Source organism: Rattus rattus, chromosome 10 (assembly GCF_011064425.1).
Source record: "Rattus rattus isolate New Zealand chromosome 10, Rrattus_CSIRO_v1, whole genome shotgun sequence".
NCBI classification, from domain to species: domain Eukaryota; kingdom Metazoa; phylum Chordata; class Mammalia; order Rodentia; family Muridae; genus Rattus; species Rattus rattus.
Window position 1 is genome coordinate 50,539,337 of NC_046163.1, and position 19,575 is coordinate 50,558,911.

The 19,575-nt window shown below is 50.6% G+C and overlaps 1 protein-coding gene across 2 annotated transcripts; it reads left to right on the forward strand.

Annotated features, from left to right (window-relative positions):
* Positions 1-1,704: 1,704 nt before the first annotated feature.
* Positions 1,705-18,520, forward strand: Nectin4 (nectin cell adhesion molecule 4). 2 transcript variants are annotated; one of them, XM_032915664.1, is made up of 9 exons: positions 1,705-2,050; positions 11,409-11,768; positions 13,849-14,139; positions 15,121-15,241; positions 16,151-16,299; positions 16,556-16,709; positions 17,145-17,220; positions 17,642-17,716; positions 18,055-18,520. In XM_032915664.1, the coding sequence occupies exons 1-9, from the start codon at positions 1,975-1,977 to the stop codon at positions 18,277-18,279; spliced, it is 1,527 nt and encodes a 508-aa protein (XP_032771555.1). In that variant the 5' UTR covers positions 1,705-1,974; the 3' UTR covers positions 18,280-18,520. The 2 variants fall into 2 exon arrangements, with proteins under 2 accessions (XP_032771555.1, XP_032771556.1); XM_032915665.1 differs by lacking the exon at positions 17,642-17,716.
* The last annotated feature ends 1,055 nt before the right edge of the window (positions 18,521-19,575 follow it).

A 19,575-nucleotide genomic window follows, 5' to 3' on the forward strand; every position in this document is an offset into this window, starting at 1 on the left:
TGGGTACAGAAGCTATAATAAAGAGACTGGCAGAAGCTGAGGAAGAAGAGGAGAGAGAGAAAGCGTGATCCCGAGGGGGAGGAGCTGGGAAGGATTTGTGGGAGATGTGGCATTTGGGGTCAGTTTTGAGGGATGTGTGAGATTTGTGTGTAAGGGGCCAAGGATCAGGGGTACAGAACTTGTATGCACAAAGCCCTGGTTCAAAGCCTCCACCTACAAAACAAACAAACAAAAACCTTAACAGTTAGAGCTGGGGAACGTACTTGGTGATAATTCATTCTTCTTTTCTATCTGTTTCCAGATATGAAACCTAGCTAACATATGTTTTCTTTCTCTGGTTGTCTATCCATATTTATGTGTTTTAAAAATTATTCTGTTCTCGACAGGCAGTGGTGGCACACGCCTTTAATCCCAGGACTTAGGAGGCAGAGACAGGTGGTTCTCTGAGTTCTGAGTTTGAGGCCAGCCTGGTCTACAGAGCAAGCTCCGGACAGCTAAGACCATATAGAGAAACCTTATCTCAAAAAAAAAAAAAAATATATATATATATGTGTGTGTGTGTGTGTGTGTGCGTGTGTGTGTGTGTGTGTGTGTGTATGTTGTTCTTGTTGTTTGAGGTAGAGCCTCCTATAGCTCAGGATAGCCCAAAACTCTGTGACTGTGTGTAGCCAAAGCTATCCGAGAAATCTTGATCTTTATGCCTTCACCTCCCAAGTCCCGGGACTGCAGGTCTGCACCGGCATTCCTGGCTTTTACCTGACTTGGAAATTCCAGTGTTCCAGAGACCTTGCCCCTCTCTTTCAGGGGATAAAGATCCCCCCCCCTCTTCTTCTGGCTACCCTGCTGTCACATGTTGGTTACTTTTATTCGTCCAAACTGGAAATATGTGGTGAGGTGCGTCTGAGTGTTAAAGGAGTAAAGGATAGTGTGAAATTAATTCCACCTTTGCAAAGTCCAGACATGTTGTCCTTCCCCATGACCATGGGGGACATGCCATTGAGAAGAAGAAAAAGCCCTCTTCCTTTTAAAACTCAGGGTCAGGTGTCAAGTTGTGGAGAGAAGGTTCTGAGAAGAAACCAAGAACCCACAGAGCTAATTCCTTGGTCAGTTCCTCCGCCTCTCCCATGCAGAGAGTCGGCCAGAGGAGTGCCGTGAGGTTCTTTCTTCAGGGCCCTCTGAACTGGCTTCCTGCTTCCAGAAGACCACCAGACTGAGCTTGACCATTCTCGGCAAAGTCCAGTCTCGGATTTGGGCCTTCCGAAGGATGAGGGACCAGCAGGCCAGGGACATCCTCAGTTCTCCCCTGCTTCTGGGGCACCAAAGCGGAGCCCTTCAGGAGTTTGAGGAAGTTGTCAACGACCCCAGGAAACAGCTGACCTGTGAGACCATTAGGTTCCTTTTCACACGCAAGGGGCTTTTGCCCCTGTTCATCCTGGTGCCTTTCTCTTTAAGACACTCAGCCCTCCTTGTTGCACACACACACACACACCCGGGACTCCCCCTTACAGTCAGGCCCATACTCTCACAGGTAAAGCCCCTGTTGAGGATAAGATCCCACTGCCTGCACCCAGATCCTTTCCTTCTTCCCTCCCTCTCTGGCGCCCATTAGCTAGCCCAGGCCGTGGGGGCGGTGGCTGCGAAGCCTCCTCTCTGTGCCAGGCCCGGCCCCCGGAGACGCACCTGTTCTGACCTGCTTAGCAGGTTCCCAGGTTTCTGCCATCGTTGTTGGCCACGGCGTGGGAAGCAGCTCTGGGGGAGCTCAGGGCTCCCGATTACGGCTTCTCCGGGGTAGCCACGGCTGGGTGGGTAGAACTGGGGTCTGGGTCCCTTAGTGGAGACCCAAGTGGGATAGGCAGGTTCGTCAGTGCCTGACTTCCTGCCTTCTGGGTCAGAGCCTTACACAGCTCCAGAACCGGCTCCCAGGGAGAACTCCGTGGAACTCCAGAATCACTGGGCAGGTCTGCCTTTCAGCCAATGCCCCTGTCCCTGGGAGCCGAGATGTGGGGCCCTGAAGCCTGGCTGCTGCTGCTGTTCCTGGCATCATTTACAGGTAGGACTTGCCTGAACCGTCAGAACTCTTGCTTCTGAGCCCTACCCGGCACAGACAGACAGACAGACAGACAGACAGACAAACACACACACACACACATAGACATATGCACACACACACACACACACACACACACACACACACACACACACCACACACTTGGACTCTGGGTGAACACACCCCTTTGTACACAAACATTCCCTTTCCTTGGAGTGCCTCAGGAAGAACCAGGTAGACCATTCTTTTTTTTTTTGTACTGGGGACTCCACTGCGCTTCCTAGGTGCCTACCAGGAGCTAAATCCCCAGCCCTGTAGTCTTCCTTCTTAAGTCCCCTTTGAGCCCCAAAGCCAGGCCACTTAGTGTCTGCAGTCCCTAACTACCTCTGCCCAAGCCTTGCTTGCCAAGGCCTCTGTGGGGACACACACACACACACACACACACACACACACACACACACACACACATCTGGAGCAGGTGGGCTGAAAGTAAGGTGGAAGCCAGCGACCCTGCTCACATTCGTGGCCTACCCACTACTCACCAGGTGCAGGAACCCTGATGTCTAAGGAGTGGGTGGACATATCTGTGTTCTTCTCGCAAGACAATAGTCTGAGCACCAGGATTGGGGTGTTTGTTGAAGGACTACAGGGAAGCCAAGAGAGTCCTCGTACCTCTTCCCTGGCGCACACACACACACTAATAGGTATAGAATGCTGTATGGGTTAGGGGGAGCTTAGAGGGTAAAGGTAAAAGGCCTTCTAAATGGAGTATAGCCACTTTTATTTATTTGTTTATTATCTCGCCGTTTCCTCTGTTGGGTGCCTTATATCACACTTTCTGCCTGTCTAGAATATATATATATATATATATATATATATATATATATATATATATATAGAGAGAGAGAGAGAGAGAGAGAGAATATATATATGGAATGTATCCTTTTTAGAGAGGGAGTGTGTATACACAGGGGAGCATAGTGTAGGATACCATTGGCTGTTTCTGGGGAATGAGGAGCCAAGCACTCTTTCTCTTTAGAAAGACAGGGCTCTCTCTGTCTGGCCGAGGACGGTAGGATCCTCAGCCCAAGAAGCCGTAGGTAGCACCAAGGGAAAGTCAGTTGTCCAGCAGCACTAGGCGATCCCCTCCCAACCCCCATTCTCAGCTGAAGCTCAAGAAAACAAGGCGTAGATGCCTGGACTGGCACTCTGGTCTTCTAACAGAATGGTCTGCTCTCTAATCTCAGAATTCTAAGCCCCAACCTTTGCCCCCTGCCCTTACCCCCAACCCTGCTGTTAATTCCCATCCTCCAGAGAACCCTCTTCACTTAAGGCCAGAAGGTGGGGCCTCCTGCTGGGCCAGGGAACCCAACCGTCCCTCTGCTGTAGCATCAACCCACACTTGAAGAGTGGAGTCCTGCTGTCTCCAGGACTTGGGTGGGATCAAGAAGATCCAGTACTTCAACTCTTTTATTTTATAGATGGGGACAACCAAGAGAAACAGATAGCTAGGTGAGTCTACAAGATCACTCAGTGTAAACACTTGAGAGCATACTGGGTCCAGCCAGGATCCTAGATGCTAGCAATAGAACAATAAAGGGTACTATGCCTGCCCTCTCTTTCCATGCTCCAAAACTGTTCCTTCTAATAGAAGCTCAGTGACGAGGGAAAGAACTCCTGGCTAGAAAATTACCCCAGACTTCACCCAGACCTGAGAGAAGCTATTCGGAAGAGAAAGGTTGGCTCCAGGATGGCCCAGGAAGCTAGTAACTATTCAGACATCACCGTGCTTCTGCGGCAATGACCTGCACAGAGATGAAGGCCAGTCCCAGGGACCCTGGAAACTTGGATAGTTTCCATCATCCCCATTCTGGCTCCCCTAATGTGTGGGCACGTCTTTAATGGCCCTACGAACCTAGACTAAGTCTGTGTCTCTGATCACCTCTCACGTCTGGAAATCAGGAGCCTTGAGTTCTGATCTCATTTCTTCCATTAATTTGTTAGGTGTTTTTAAACAGCTAAGAGACTCTGCTTCAGGAGAACAAGAAGGACTGGATGGTCTCTGCAGACCTTTTGACTCTGAAATGCTAGGCTTCTGTGGTTATCCAGCTCCAGGCTTGAAGTGGAGTGTTTGTGCTGTTTGAAGAACTGATCAGTCTCCTTGTGGCTGAGAGGACCCGAAGACTCTGCCTCCCTGGCTCTATTGCAAAGGGACACTTGCCCCCCAATTCCAGGGCTATTAGAGCTCTGAGCCCTAGGGCCCTGCCCCACCCCTGTCAGGGAGAGGAGCCCAGGCTTGGGAGGCGCCTCCAACACCACAGCTCTTTGTCTCTCCTTAATGGGATGAGTTTCCGGGTGAGGTCCCATCCCTCCTCCCTCCTCCATCCTCCCTCTCTTGCCCTGGGGCTGAGGGGCCTGAATCTGCAAACTCCTTTCCAATAGGATCCCAGTCCCTAACTCTTTGGGTCCTGTACTACCTGGGAGTGAGCTGTTCCATGAATTCTAAATTCTGTCTTCTGAGGGTTAGGATCAGCTTTCTGTTGAGATTAATTTCCTAGAAAGGGAGGGGCCCCATCCCTGCTTTTCTACTCCTGATGACAGAGGTGGGCAGGCCCTTTCCGTAGGACTTATCCAAAGCTAGAGAAGCCAGAAAGGGAGGTTTGCTTCCCCGCCCAAATGTGGAGAACTAGGAGAATCCCAGGGAAGCCTTTGGCCCCAGTGACCCTGGTTCCATCCTAGTATTTTGTAGTGATGGGGCTGGGGTGAAAGAGTCCAGCTTCAGAGATGGCAGTGAGGAATTTAGTGTGCACCATTCCATCTTCTAGAGCACGGGCTCGGGGTACAGGGATCCTCAGGCAAACTGAGTGGGTGCTAACCCCTGAGAGGGTCAAGTCCTGTGAGAAGAGAATGTCGGCATAATCCAGCCTCCAAAATTTACACTGATGAGGCCAAGAAGGGATGGAAATGAAAGATGGGAAACTGAGTCAGGAGTGCAGAGAGTAGAGAAACTCTGGGGTCTAGATCTGGGGACAGAATCTAAAGCAATTAAGTTCTGAGTGAGGAGTCACACCCCTGTTTTCTGGAGGATACTGGGGTTACCATACTCTACTCTGACACCAGAACAGAAGCAGGCATGGTGGCTGCTGCCTAAGAAGCCACACCGGTGGCCTTCTGCTCCCCTCCCCCCACATCTCTAAAACTGTTGTAAAAGCGAAGGTTGAGGCTGTGATGTGTGTGGCGTGAGGGGGAGCCGGCCGCAGTGGAGGAGGGGGGTGGTCTGAGTCTGAGAGAAGTTGAATTCTGGGTCTCCCACCCACAGTGGTGACTCAGCAGGGCTCAGACTGGCTCCGGGGGGTTTAGGGGACTTATCTGGGCTGAGGGCTGGGTCTAATGCAGAGCTGGCTGCCTCTCTCATTGTTCTTCCTCCTTCCCCTCTGTTACTTATGTGCACCCCCCCCACACACACACATTAATCTGTGGGTGGGCACTTTGCCTGCCTTGGGACGCTCTTGCTAAGCTTGGGGGCTTAGGAAAAGTGGGGGGTAAGGGAGGGAGGTGGGTAAAAGCGAAGGGAAAGTTTTTGGTTTTCTGAGTTCCTCAATTCCAAGGCCAAGGTTATGGGCAGGGGATGGGCCTAAGTGGCTTTTCTTTGTTAATGACATCTTGGACAATTGGGGGTCTAAATGCTTCTCTCTCATGACTTTTCTTACCTCAAACTAACACACCTAGGCCAGTCTTCTCTGGTGAAGCTGGTGGAGGGAGGCAAGAGTTAACAAAAAAGAATGAGACCCCAGACAACTTGGACCCCTCCCCCTAGCCTCAGGCAGACTCCCCCCCCCATTGCTTCCCACCAAACCTCACCAGACAGCTCTTACCCCAGGCCTAGAGTCAGAGCTGGTTTTTCTGGTGGTGGCAAGCAGAAAAGCCCTGACAGAGATTCCCAGAGAAGAAACTCTGCTTGGGGGGCCAGAAGGACTGGGGGGCCTTGGGGTGTGGCCACAGGGGGTAAAAAGGGTGGGAGTCCCTTTGTAGAAACCCAAAGAGCAAGAGAGAGGAAGCCTTTGTTTTTTGTTGTTTTGTTTTTTTTTTTTTTGTCAGAGAGGCTCAGTGGCATCTCCTGGAGGGACAGTGACCTCATCTCTGGTTACCTCCACCTTGGACCTGAGATGATTCTGCCCTGAAGTCTTGGGGTGAGATGGGGAGGGATGCCAGGGGCAACATTAGAACGGGCAGGAGCCCAGAGCCACACGCTGACCAAAGGCAGCTGAGCCACACATTGGGGAAGCCAAGACAAACGACATCAAAATATTTACTATGTGCACAGAGTCGTGCAGGACAGGAATGTGTACCGGGCGCTCAGAGGGTGAGCCAAACATGTGATGGTATTCATGAATCTTATGAATATATAAATACACATAGCTCTTTCCTCTGCGTATAGAAAAGGCAGGATGTATATTTCCCTGAAGAGCAACGTGACCACATCTATGTATGAAACATCCCCAAGTTCTTACAAGAAAATAGCTTCATGTGCAAGTGAACTAGAAAAACTGGCCTAGCCCTCATCCAAAGATACTACAAACATTCAGACACAAAAGACAGTTATTCCCTTTGACACACAGATGAACCTCAAAGACCCCGTGTGTGTGTGTGTGTGTGTGTGTGTGTGTGTGTGTGTGTGTGTGTGTGTGTGTGTCCGTCCTTTTATGAATCAGCTGAAAATGCTGACGGGTAAAAGTCCCTCAAAAGAAAAAATCTTCTTCCCAAAGATGTTGCTATGGCTGAATATCTGCAAGGGCCAGCCTCAGTTTCCCCTTTTGAGCTCAGAAGCCAAGCCTTACCCAGAAAGGAAAGTTGGAGCCAAAGAACAGGGTAGGGTGTAGCCAGCTAGCCTAAGCCAGGAATGGAGGACCTGTCTGGGAGCGGGGCGGGGTACACAAAGGGCAGGGCCCCAAAGAGGCCTGAGGGGGCCTGGCCAGGGGTGGGGGAGGCTGAGGGCAGGGATCCTGTCTGGCCAGTTGGGCCTGTTCTCTCCCTTGCGCAAGGTAGTGGTGGCTGTGGCTAGGCCTGCTGCTGTGTGGCAGCTTCTGAGTCACTAAGGCCCCTGACCAGCGTCCTGGTGCTCCTTGAGAGGAGGGGTGGGGAGAGTCAGGAGGAGGAGGAGGAGTGCCCAAGAAGCCAGAGGCCACCAGCCTTAGCAAGCAACATGCAACAGAAGGGTCTGTGGGGCTTGGCCTGGCCTGGCTACTACATGCCCATAAGGTGACCTCACCAGGCAGGCGGTGTGTCTCCTTCAGTCTGGTGACATCATCATGCTGACGCCAGGCAAGCACTAGGTGGGGGAGAGGAGGAGGCAATTCTGGCCTGCTCTGGTTTGGAAGCCTGGGCTTCTGGTCCATTTAGCCCAGGACAAGGATACTTGGGCTCAAGTTGTCTTAATTTGTTTCTTTAGATTTAGAAGAAGAAGTGAAGGCCCTTGAGCATGCCTCGGCCTGAGATGCTTCCATTAGCCGTTGGCTTTAGGATAGTGTGAGTTTTTTAGGAGCAGTTCCAAAGGGACTTCCCTGTTGCTGCACTGGGTTTTTTGGTCTGCAGAACTGGGACTTGTACCTTCAGGATGAGGATCTTGGCTTCACGGGTTAGGGACATCGAGGATGAAGACTCAGGCATGTGGTGGGCACCCAATTCCTGCTGTGCCCTAAAGAGAGATGAGGGGGCAGAATCTGGGTGATTTGTGGTGGTGGTGGTGGGGGGCTAGAGCAGGGATTAAAAATAGAAATAAACAGGCTGGAGAGATGGCTCAGCAGTTAAGAGCACTTACTCTTGCAGAGGACCTAGGTACAGTTCCCCCCAATCTACATGGCGGTTAACAGCAATCTGTAACTCCCGTTTCAGGACATCTGACACTCTCTTCTGACCTACAGGGGCTCCAGGCACATGGTATACATATATGCAGGCAAACATCCGTCCACATAGAATAAAAATAAATAAATAACTTAAGGATGGAAATATTGGGTCTGACAGTGTTATGGACATAGCCTTTGGAAGGATTTGAGTCTTCGAGTGGCGCAGACACTTGGAGTTTCTGAGCCCCGCATCCACATCATTGTGACTTAAATCCACATGAGTGTTTTGCAGCAGAGTGAGCTGTACAGCCTCTATCCACCCCACCCCCCAGCCCTTCTCTGACAACCTTACTCCCTTTAGTGCTAGGAGGAGGTACCTGGGAGGGGTGCAAGTAGTTAGCTGGACTCCCAGGCTGGGCTGGGTGGGACCAATGTCAGCTTAGGCAGGTCAGGGCCCAGGTATCTGGACTTGCAGGTCTGTCCTGTCCAGTCTGGGGCCCTCCCAACTCCCAACAGCATCTTCCTTCCCTCTCCTCCTCCTATCAGAGCCACAAGACCCATTCATTTACCTCACGGAAACCCTCAGCCCTACTCCATGCTTCAGTTTCTTGATGCATGTGTCTGTCTCCAGCCCCTTCTTCCTCTGTGTAGTCCGAAGATGCTCCCTTTGGCAGCGAACCCGGATAGCCAGCCTATCTTGCTCCACCCCAAAGTTACCATGACAAGACTTTCCCTGCCTAGTCCAACTAAGGACTCTTGGTGCTATTTCCTTCCTGATGCTTATCTTTCATGTGTTTGCTCATTCATTTGTATATTCTTTTTGTTTTTGAGGGGTGGGGGTTGTCTCCCTGTCACCCAGGGTGGCCTTGAACCAGACCTTCTTGCTTGAGTCTCTCCAAGTATTGAGATTGCAGGTCTGGCTTCTCCCACCCATCCATCCATCCATCCATCCATCCATCCATCCATCCATCCATCCATCCATCCGTTTATTCAGTCAGTCAATAAACATTCATCAAGGTCCACTTATGTGACAGGAGGGAGGCCACATGCCTCTGACTGAGCATGAAATAAAAAAAAAAAACCATGTTTTTAATATGTGGTCATGGGGTTGGGGATTTAGCTCAGCGGTAGAGCGCTTGCCTAGCGAGCACAAGGCCCTGGGTTCGGTCCCCAGCTCCGAAAAAAACAAAACAAAAAAAAAAAAAAACAAAAATAATATGTGGTCAGTGACCCAGTTTTGATACCTATGGAGCACAATGCCTTGGAGAAGGAGAACAGGAAAATAGAGAGCCGAATGTATAGGTCAAAGGGCTATGACTGGGGTTGAAGCCCAGTGCTGGAAAAGCACAGGGGTAGAGCACCTGAAGCTGCCTGAGGTGGGGGAAGGGAGGAAGGACTCAGCAGGAAATGATGCCTAAGCAGAGTCTTAAGGCATGAGTAGGAGTTCTCCAGACAGTGATGAGTAGGAGCGGCCAGACACGGGGAGGAGAGCATTCCAGGCAGGGGTACATTGTGAGTAAAGGTGACGGGCAACAGGGTGTGTGGGGTGCCGGTTAGAGGCAAGGACTATAAACAGTTGGATGTATAAAGGGAAGGAGCTCTTGACATCTCAGAGCACTCTCTGCCCTGGCCCAGCCCCTGGCCCTGGTTTTGTTTGTTTTTTTCATAACCATAGGCATTCCCAGGCTCAACCTCCTTTTTCGGTTACTCATCCTGAACATCCAGTTATCTTTGAACCTTCCCTCTCTTTCCAGCCAGTGGCCAAATGTCCCCCTTTTATCTGCCCAGCACCACCTTGCCAGGGATGCGGCTACAGGTTCACTGTGTCTGCCTCAGTCTCCTTCCGTGACCTGTTTTCTGGTCAGACTGCACTTTGTCATTTGCTTCATGGCCCTTGCTGACTAGGAAAGCTTTGGTGACTCTCCATTTCCTCTTGACCAAATCTGAATTCCTTTTCCTGGCATGGGCGGTCTTGGGCTATCTGGACCCACCCTACCCCAGCTATATTTTCCACAGCTGCTCAACACACACGCCCTCCGGTAGGTTGGGTCCTTTTCTCTTTGCTTCCTGAACCAGCAGCCAGCCTCCCCACCTCCTAGTGTTTGCTTACCTTGATGCTGTACCTGCAGTGCCTTCCTAAATCTCCTGGGCCTCCAATTCCACCCAAAGCATGAATGAAGCCCTACCTCATGACTCCCACATCCCTCAAATCAACCGATGACAAACCACCAAACACTAAGTCAGACACCACCATTCAAGTCGTGTGTGGTGGGTGGTACATCCTATAATCCAAGTACTCTGGAGGCTAGGCAGGAGAATAGTAAGTTTGAAGCCAGTCCAGCAAGCTACATAGTTAGGCTTGGTCTTAAAAAAAGAAAGAGGGGGTTGGGATTTAGCTCAGTGGTAGGCGCTTGCCTAAAGGCCCTGGGTTGGTCCCCAGCTCCGGAAAAAAAAAAAAAAAAAAAAAAAAAAGAAAGAAAGATGAAAAGGAAGAGGAGGAGGAAGAGGAGGAAAGAAATAATCATTGGTTGATTTCATATATATTTATATCTATAGATGATAGATAGATGATTAATAGATAGATAGATAGATAGATAGATAGATAGATAGATAGATAGTTGTCTCTCTGCCATTTTTTCCTCCTAAACAGACCTCAGGTCCGTGAGGGCAGGAAATGGATCTTTATTTACCAATAAGGTTACATAATGAACAAACCTAATTTCAAAATCTTCAAATGCTCCATACAGCTGCTCATCGATCACCAACACAGCAGTCCTTCCTCCCTGGTCCTCTGACTCTGGCTCAACATAATGACACAATGGCTATGCCTACCCTGACCTCATCTCTCCAGGCCCCTGACCTGGAGGCTCTTTCTGTCTTTAGTGACTTGCTGGTTCCTACCCCCAGACTTCAGTTCATGCCATTCCTCCCACATGGAATACCTCCTTCTCTCTGGGAATCTAGGTCTCTCATCTTCAAGCCATGTGAAAAATGTTCCCAAGAATGGACCTTACCCTCCTAACATGTCTCATTCCAGGCACCAAATGTTCTGAACCTTTTCTATGACTCCTTGCCATGCTTTCCAAAAGTGTTGAACCTCCTTGAGAAATGTGTCCTTGGTTTCCTGGTTCCGTGCACAGGGATTCCATTTCCTTGAAGCCTGTGAGCTCCTTCAGGACAGGAGCTCCATCCCTGGTTCTGTTTTAGTTTCTCACTTTGCTCAAATAGAATCCTAGGCTGCAAAAGATTGAGTCTTCCATGTGTAACTCATCTGTGTGGCCGTAGGCAAGCCACTTCCCCTCTCTGGATCTCAGTTTCCTCCTTTGTTAAATGGCGATAATAACGCCTACTCTTGGGAATGCAGTGTGGATCTAATGAGGTAATGGACTGAATGTGCTTTGCAAGCACAAACCACTCCAGGAGTTCCGGCAGCTTTTGCTGTCATTATCACTCTGGATGCATTCCATTGGTCCCGACTTGTCCCCCTCAGCCTGACTGCTTCTGTCTGCCCCCTGCAGGCCGATACTCCGCGGGTGAGCTGGAGACCTCGGACTTAGTGACAGTGGTGCTGGGCCAGGACGCAAAACTGCCCTGCTTCTACCGAGGGGATCCCGATGAGCAGGTGGGGCAGGTGGCATGGGCTCGAGTGGACCCAAACGAAGGCACCCGGGAGCTGGCCCTGCTGCACTCCAAATACGGGCTTCATGTGAGCCCTGCCTATGAGGACCGCGTGGAGCAACCACCACCCCCACGAGACCCTCTAGACGGCTCCATCCTCCTGCGCAATGCTGTGCAAGCAGATGAGGGCGAGTACGAATGCAGAGTCAGCACCTTCCCAGCCGGCAGCTTTCAGGCACGGATGCGGCTTCGTGTTCTGGGTGAGTGGAGCCAGCTAGGTATGATCAGTATTGCTGAGTGGGTGGAAGAGGGAGACAGAACGGGACTGCAGAGATGGATGAGACAGAGGCAGAACAGGCAGACATAAAAGATGAGGATCTATAGGGGAGAGGGAAAATTATCCAGCCCCTCCTACCCGATCCAGAAATTCTCTCCAAAAAGCCGCCAAAGCTGGGGTATAATCCGCATATGAGGAAGTTTGTCTTTCTGATGGGCCGGTTTTCCCTCCGTGCACCCTCGTCCATCTGGAGCAGCATAGCACGGGTTTATTCTGTCTTCTGCATAGCTTTTCAAAGAGCTGAGGACTTCTGCCAGACTCCACTTACTTCTGCTCTTTTCCAAGCGGCACTCCCTGGTTCCTGCCTCAGTTCTACACAAGACACCAACTCAGAGCCACCTTCACCGTCCTAGGCTCTGTGGTTTGAAATGTGTGTAGGTAATCCCCGCCCCTTTTCTTTTTCAAGACAGCCGTTCTCTGTGTACGTAGCCCTGGCTCTTCTGGAATTCCTCTGTAAACCAGGCTGGCTTCAAACATAGGTCATTTTAAAACCTACGAAAGTAGGAGTCCCAGATGTGGACGTGAGGTCTAGCTATGATGTAATATCTGAGTTGGGGGAGGGGTTGGTAATACAGTCTTTGATTGGACCTTCAGTGAGTGTGGTCTAAGACCATGGGCACTTGTGCTGGTCAACCTGGACCTGTGATCAAGCTGCCTTTCCACTTCTGTGCTTGGGCTATTTTGAAGCTAGAAATAAAAGTGGTTTTGCTTTGAGTGGAAGTTAAAAGCATAAGTTTTGGAGGGAAAAATAAAACAAAACAAAGCTTGATTTAATGAATAAGAGGAAGAAACTGGGCATAGTGGTACATATCTATACTTACACTGTTCTAGAAGCTAAGGCAGGAGGATGGAGAATTTGAGGCACACACATACTCGAAAACAAAATCTGTGACTCTAGGCTTTGTCATGTAAGAAGTGATGATCTGCAACAAACCACTGAACCTCCCTGAGCTTTGGTTTTTCTCATCTGACGAAGAAGCATAATAATACCCACCTCACTAGTTTGTTAGCGAAATTAAATGAGATAATGTATGTAAAGTTTTAACATAATAGTTGGCACATAGTTAGTAGTGGTTATTATTGTTATTATTACATAGATAGTATCTAATTAGTTTTAAAATTATTTTTTGGGGTTGGGGATTTAGCTCAGTGGTAGAGCGCTTGCCTAGGAAGCGCAAGGCCCTGGGTTCGGTCCCCAGCTCGAAAAAAAAGAACAAAAAAAAAAAAAATTTTTTTTTTTTTAAATGACCTATGTTTGAGGCCAGCCTGGTTTACAGAGGGATTCTAGAACAGCCAGGGCTATATACACAGAGAAACACTGTCTTGAAAAAGAAAAGAAGGGCTAGAGAGATGACTCAGTGGTGCTCTTCCAGAGGTCTTGAGTTCAAATCCCAGCAACCACATGGTGACTCACAACCATCTGTAATGAGGTCAGATGCCCTCTTCTGGTGTATCTGAAAACAGCTACAGTGTACATGTGTATATGTGTGTGTGCGTGTGTGTGTGTGTGTGTGTGTGTGTGTGTGTGTGTGTGTGTGTATATATGTATAAAATAAATTTTAAATTTTAAAAAAAGAAAAGAAAAGAAAAGAATTACCTACACATTGTAGAAAAAAATCTAATAGTGAAGATGTAAAGTCACTTAAAATGATACTACTGACCTGGCACATTTATTGGTGAGATGAGAAAACCCGGGAGTATGGGCTGGAGAGGTAGCTCAGCGGTTAAGAGTACTGACTGCTCTTCCAGAGGTCCTGAGTTCAAATCCCAACAGCCACATGGTGGCTGACGACCATCTGTAATGGGATCTGATGCCCTCTTTTGGTGTGTCTGGAGAGAGCAACAGTGTACTCATATTCATAAAATAAATAAGTACATTAAATAAATAAGTGTTCTTTTGAAAAAGAAAGAAAAGAGGAGCTGAAGTTTGCAACTGGGTTAGACTGATGGAATGGGATCTGACTGTGACTGTGAAGATCTTTCACACTCCCACTCCCCCACAGTGCCTCCCCTGCCTTCCCTGAATCCTGGTCCACCACTAGAAGAGGGCCAGGGCCTGACGTTGGCAGCCTCTTGCACTGCTGAGGGCAGCCCAGCTCCCAGTGTGACCTGGGACACAGAGGTCAAAGGCACACAGTCCAGCCGCTCTTTCAAGCACTCCCGCTCAGCTGCCGTCACTTCAGAGTTTCATCTGGTGCCCAGCCGAAGCATGAATGGGCAGCCACTGACCTGTGTGGTGTCTCACCCTGGCCTGCTCCAGGACCAAAGAATCACCCACACCCTCCAAGTGGCCTGTGAGTATTGAGATGCTACGGGTGAGATATTCCTATGTTCTAAAAATAATGCTAAGACACTATGACCCTGAACCCACGGCAGGAAGGTCAGCCTGAGTCTGGAGTCTAAGTCTAATCCAAAGGTAGAAGACCTGGGGGGTCAAGATAGAGGTCCTGGGAAAAGCATTGTGGTCTTTGTGAGAGTTCTGTTTTGTTTTGTTTTTGAAGGAAGGTTTCTCTATGTAGCCCTGGCTGTCCTGGAACTCACTCTCATAGACCAGGCTGGCTTAAAAACTCAAGAGATCCACCTGTCTCCGCTTCCTGAGTGCTGGAATTGAAGGTGTGCACTGCCGCCGCCCAGCGTCTCTGTGACCTTTACAGGAGAGACTGCCTTGTTTCCACAGTGTAGATGGGAGAATAAAATATAAGTATGGAATTGAAAGTGTTTGCAAAGCATAAAGTTTAGAGTTTGGAGGCAGGCTTGGGACAGGCCCCTATCCTGCTGTTTGCTAACACTTAGTTAATCTGGTTAGACTCCGTTTCCTCCACCTGCAGATGAGTGTAATTATGCCAACTTCGTGGGATTCTGATGAGAATTAGCATCTGTGAGCGCAAAGCATCTCGCAGATCCTAAATCCTACAAGGCTTCCCAGCGATAGACTCCACACCCGAATTAAAATATCATTTGGCCCAGAGTAGGAAATCAGCAAATGCTCGCCGAGAAAATGAACAGACTGCTGGGTCGTTCGGCAGCCATTGAGCACCCACGTTGTGAGCAGCACTGTGCTAGATGCCACAGGAGGTCCCCGGTGTGAAACTCCATCACCTCAAGGGTCTTATGGCCTTATGGCACAGGTCAACCAGAATAGACTCTGAGCTTGGGGTAGGGATCAAGTGAGGTCAGGAGCTGTGGATGAGGATAGGGGGAGTTTGTTCCAGCAGGGGAAGAGGAGGGGTTTAAAGGAATCCTTCTGTTCTTTCTCTTCCCTTCTCCCACTCCAGTCCTTGCAGAAGCCTCTGTGAGGGGCCTTGAGGACCAAAACTTATGGCATGTTGGCCGAGAAGGAGCCACACTCAAATGCCTGAGTGAAGGACAGCCCCCTCCCAAATACAACTGGACACGGTAAGGACCTGTGCCGGGGCCTAGCACTCTGGCCTTTTCAGAGTCAGGCCCACTATTTTCAGGGCCAGGATGAACTCATTATGAGCAAGGACCACATATTCTGAGCCCTAGATAAGTCGGGGCATAAATTCAGACCAATATAAAAATATGTATAGTCAGCAAATATTACTGGCTTGTTCCAGGAAGATGTGGTGACTGCCCATAGGGAATGTGTAGGTCTCTTGGCTTTTCGCCCTAACTTTAAATGATGAAATATAACTACATTAAATAGTAATCTTTTATGTATTTGTGAGGGCTAAAAGCGCGTGTGTCACAAAGAAAGCTGACTACTGTCACGCCCACGCTACTTCTAACCATAATGTTGCCAGCACCTCAGAAACACAGACCCACTCCCAACAGCTCCTTCAAGAGTCCCAGCCATTTTTCCAGAAAGGGATAGGATACCCATGTATATGAGTCCATGATAGACATGTTCTTAATGTAGACACGCCTTGTGCCTAGTGGCTAGGTTTGTTTACTCCACCATCCAATATCATGGGTGTTGGAGCATGCAGTCCCAGGTTCCCAGTACCTCTGAGCCCAGCTAGGAATGGAGTGTCCTGTTGTGTGGACTTTATAGCATGTATACCTGTTACCTGGTGCTGGGTGACAGGATACCTATGGGAGCATGTGGAATGGCATGCCTGTGGATCTTCCCCAAGTGTGTGTGGGGGTGCCCGGGTCAGGCTGGGCGGCAGGGAGAAAGGGCCTCTGCCTAGACCTGTCCAGGGTAGGGAGGGGCACCGTGGGAACAGCCCGAGGCTTTGGGTGACGTCATGGGGGAGGGGGATGAAGAGCTGCCTGGGCACGTTGGGTGGTGGCAGCCTTAGCCTGCCCCAGCCAGCACCCTTCAGCTTCCCTGTCCTTCAGGCTGGATGGACCTCTGCCTAGTGGGGTGCGAGTAAAAGGAGACACTCTGGGCTTCCCCCCACTGACTACTGAGCACAGTGGTGTCTACGTCTGTCACGTCAGCAACGAACTTTCTTCGAGGGCTTCTCAAGTCACTGTGGAAGTTCTTGGTAAGCACAGTGGTTGGAGAACAAAGACAAGGATTCCGAGTCCAGAGCTGGGGGGGTCATCAACGGGAGGCAAGACAGAGAAAGAAATGGGAAAGAATGTCTTTGGGGATGACGGATGTTATATTTTGGAGAGGATTAAGCTGAGTGGGTAGCTGTGGATGTGGTCTTCGAGGATGATATGTGGGTAGCAGTAGGGTCTGGGGTGGGTCAGGGAAGGATGGGGCCTGCATCTCAGACACTGGCCTGTCTCCAGCAGACCCTGAGGATCCAGGAAAGCAGGTGGATCTGGTGTCTGCGTCAGTGGTCGTAGTGGGTGTGATTGCTGCACTCCTGTTCTGTCTCCTGGTGGTGGTGGTGGTGCTCATGTCCCGATATCATCGCCGCAAAGCCCAGCAGATGACCCAGAAATAGTGAGTCCCGGCTCCTCTGAGTGGGTGGCCCTGAGCTGAGAACAAAAAGGAATGAAGCGGAGGTGAGCCAGGACACAGGAGAAAGAAGGCTGTGTGGCCTAGTGACAGCTGGACTGCTTGTACAGCAGAGGTGGGCAGAGTCTTTGGGGAAATAAGAAAGACCTGGGACCCGGAGCACAACCAGTGAGGAGGCTTATGCATGAGAGAAACACAGATCCACATCCCCCAGGTATCACCTACTACGCACACTTTAGTACTCCGTAGCACACCCGTGCTCTCCAGCCACACTGTCATCTGCAGCCACACACGCTCCCCTTCGAAGGCATAGTTTGGAAATCATACCCTTCAGCGGTCTCACATAGGATCAGCCAGGCTAGACTCATCGTAGGAGGCTGTCACTGCTGTCCTTTCCTGACAAGGGGTTGTCTTTCCCAGCGAGGAGGAGCTGACTTTGACCAGGGAGAACTCCATCCGGAGGCTGCACTCTCACCACACGGACCCTAGGAGCCAGGTGTGTACTAAAGTTGGGTGTGTGTTGGGGGCCTGGGCACACAGGTTTGCTTTGAGTCTGGGCTCCTCTGTAGATGTACCAGGTCTGGCTGCTTACTCTTAGCTGGAGCTGGGCTGAGGCTGGGTATTAGCCGGGGGTAGGAGGTGGGGGTGGATTGATGCTCTGGGACTGCCAGCACTCCTGCTTGCAAGACCCTCTTAGCACTGGGATGGGGGCTGCTCTAGGAATTCACCACCGGTGCTGGTGCCAGGGTGGGTTTTGAGAGTGAGGGATGGAAGATGCTTGTGTCAGACATAGAGCTAAAGGTTGTGGGGGAAATGATCAGGGAAGAGACTGCTGGAGGATGAGGAAAGCGACAGGAGGCTGAGGGGAAGAGATTGAGGGCTCTTCTAACTCCTCCCCTATGTCTGGGCCCCTGCAGCCGGAGGAGAGTGTAGGGCTGAGAGCGGAGGGCCACCCTGATAGTCTCAAGGACAACAGTAGCTGCTCTGTGATGGTGAGGCCCCCCCGGCCCCACCGGTGCCCAACACTCTCCTCAGGCCCCTCTCCTGGCCCCAGATGTGGTGGGACAGCAGCCCTCCCCCACAATTGCATCCCTGGCTTACATGCGCACCCCGCCCCCCCCATTTCTGCTATACCTTTGTTCTCCGTGTCCCCACCCCTATGTATAACACTTGTTCTCCCCACCCCGCCCCAACCCCAAATTTCCAAGCCCCTATACCGCTGGCAGAACCATTACCCGTGCTTTACCTGACCTCTGACCCTATCACAACCCAGCCCTACCTTGCCTGTTTGATCTTGATTCCTGACTTGTCTTCTGCCCTTGGTCTCCAGAGTGAAGAGCCAGAGGGCCGCAGCTACTCCACGTTAACCACCGTGAGAGAGATCGAAACACAGACGGAACTGCTCTCCCCAGGCTCGGGGCGGACCGAGGAGGAGGACGATCAGGATGAAGGCATCAAACAGGCCATGAACCATTTTGTTCAGGAAAATGGGACCCTGAGGGCCAAACCTACAGGCAATGGTATCTACATCAACGGGCGAGGGCACTTGGTCTGACCCAGGCCTGCCTCCCTCCCTGAGGCCTGGCTCTTCTGCTTCCATGGGGGAACTTCAGCTCTTCTTAGGGGAAACGCCCTTAAATGCCTGCATTTCTTTAGGAAGATACTTCCCACCCTACTGACTGCTCCACTTTTACCTCCAATCCTGCTGTCCATCAGGAGGGCTCCGCTGGTTGAGTGCCTCCCACCACTGAGTGTAGGTCATTCCGTGTGTGTGTGTGTGTGTGTGTGTGTGTGTGTGTGTGTGTGTGTGTGTGTGTGTGAACATTCATGGACTGTATGTGCATGAAGGGGTGACTGTCCATCCTATGCACCATGCTGTCTTGTTAAGAGTCCAAGTGAATGATACATGTGTGCCACAGGATCTGTGGCTGTGTGCCGAGAGCGTTATTAGGGTGTGGCTTGTGAGTAGTGTGCCTTACGCGTGACCCCTGCCTGCAGAGGCGGGGATATTCCTCAGACCCCAGAGCAGTATTAGCGAGGCAGAGGTTAGAAGTGAGAGGTGGAGACTGTCGCCAGATCCAGGTGTGCAGGCATAACTGGAGCTAGAATCTGACCTCCAACGTGTGGGGTCTGTGTCCCCACCCCTTGGGGACAAGTGTAAAGCAGACATCCAGGGGTCTGCCAGAGGCCAGAACTGTTACAGAAGCCCTCTGCCCTCTGGTGCTCTGTGGGCCTGCTCCATGGACATACCTTCTGTAAACTCAACTCCAAGGGAGCTTCCTGAGTTCTGCTCAGACTCCCTTAATAAGAGAAAAAGAAAATTTAGAACAAACAAACAAAAAGCTTTATTGATTTATGTGCATTTTTGTTGTTGTTTGTTTGTTTGTTTGTTTTAAAACTGGGCTTTAAACAGCAAGGCCAGCCCACACAGGCATTCAAGAAAACCGTTTAGCAGACCCCACAGCAGAGATTAATGCCTGTGGTTCTGGAAAGTTCTCTTCCAAGGATGCCTTCTCCCAGAGAGGTTCTGGGGAAGGAGCCTGGAGCTTGGGGCGTGAAGTACAAACACGGGATAGGAGGTTAGGGATAAGGTGCTTGACTCCCGTGGCTCCTCAGATCTTGTCCTAGCTGTGTCTACAGAGCTTTGTGCCTTCACGGAGTTGGGACTTGGTGTCGAGGGCTCCTGGTTCAGTTGTGTTGAGGGCAGAGGGTAGTGGGAAGGTGGGAGTTCAGGTGAGGAGAAAGGGGTGTCATGGGTGAGGGTGAGAACAGGTCCTTCCCCAGGGGTTTCTGAGTCAGTCATTTGGGGCTCTCTGGCACTTTGTACGTGTGGGACCTGGGGTTAGAGGTT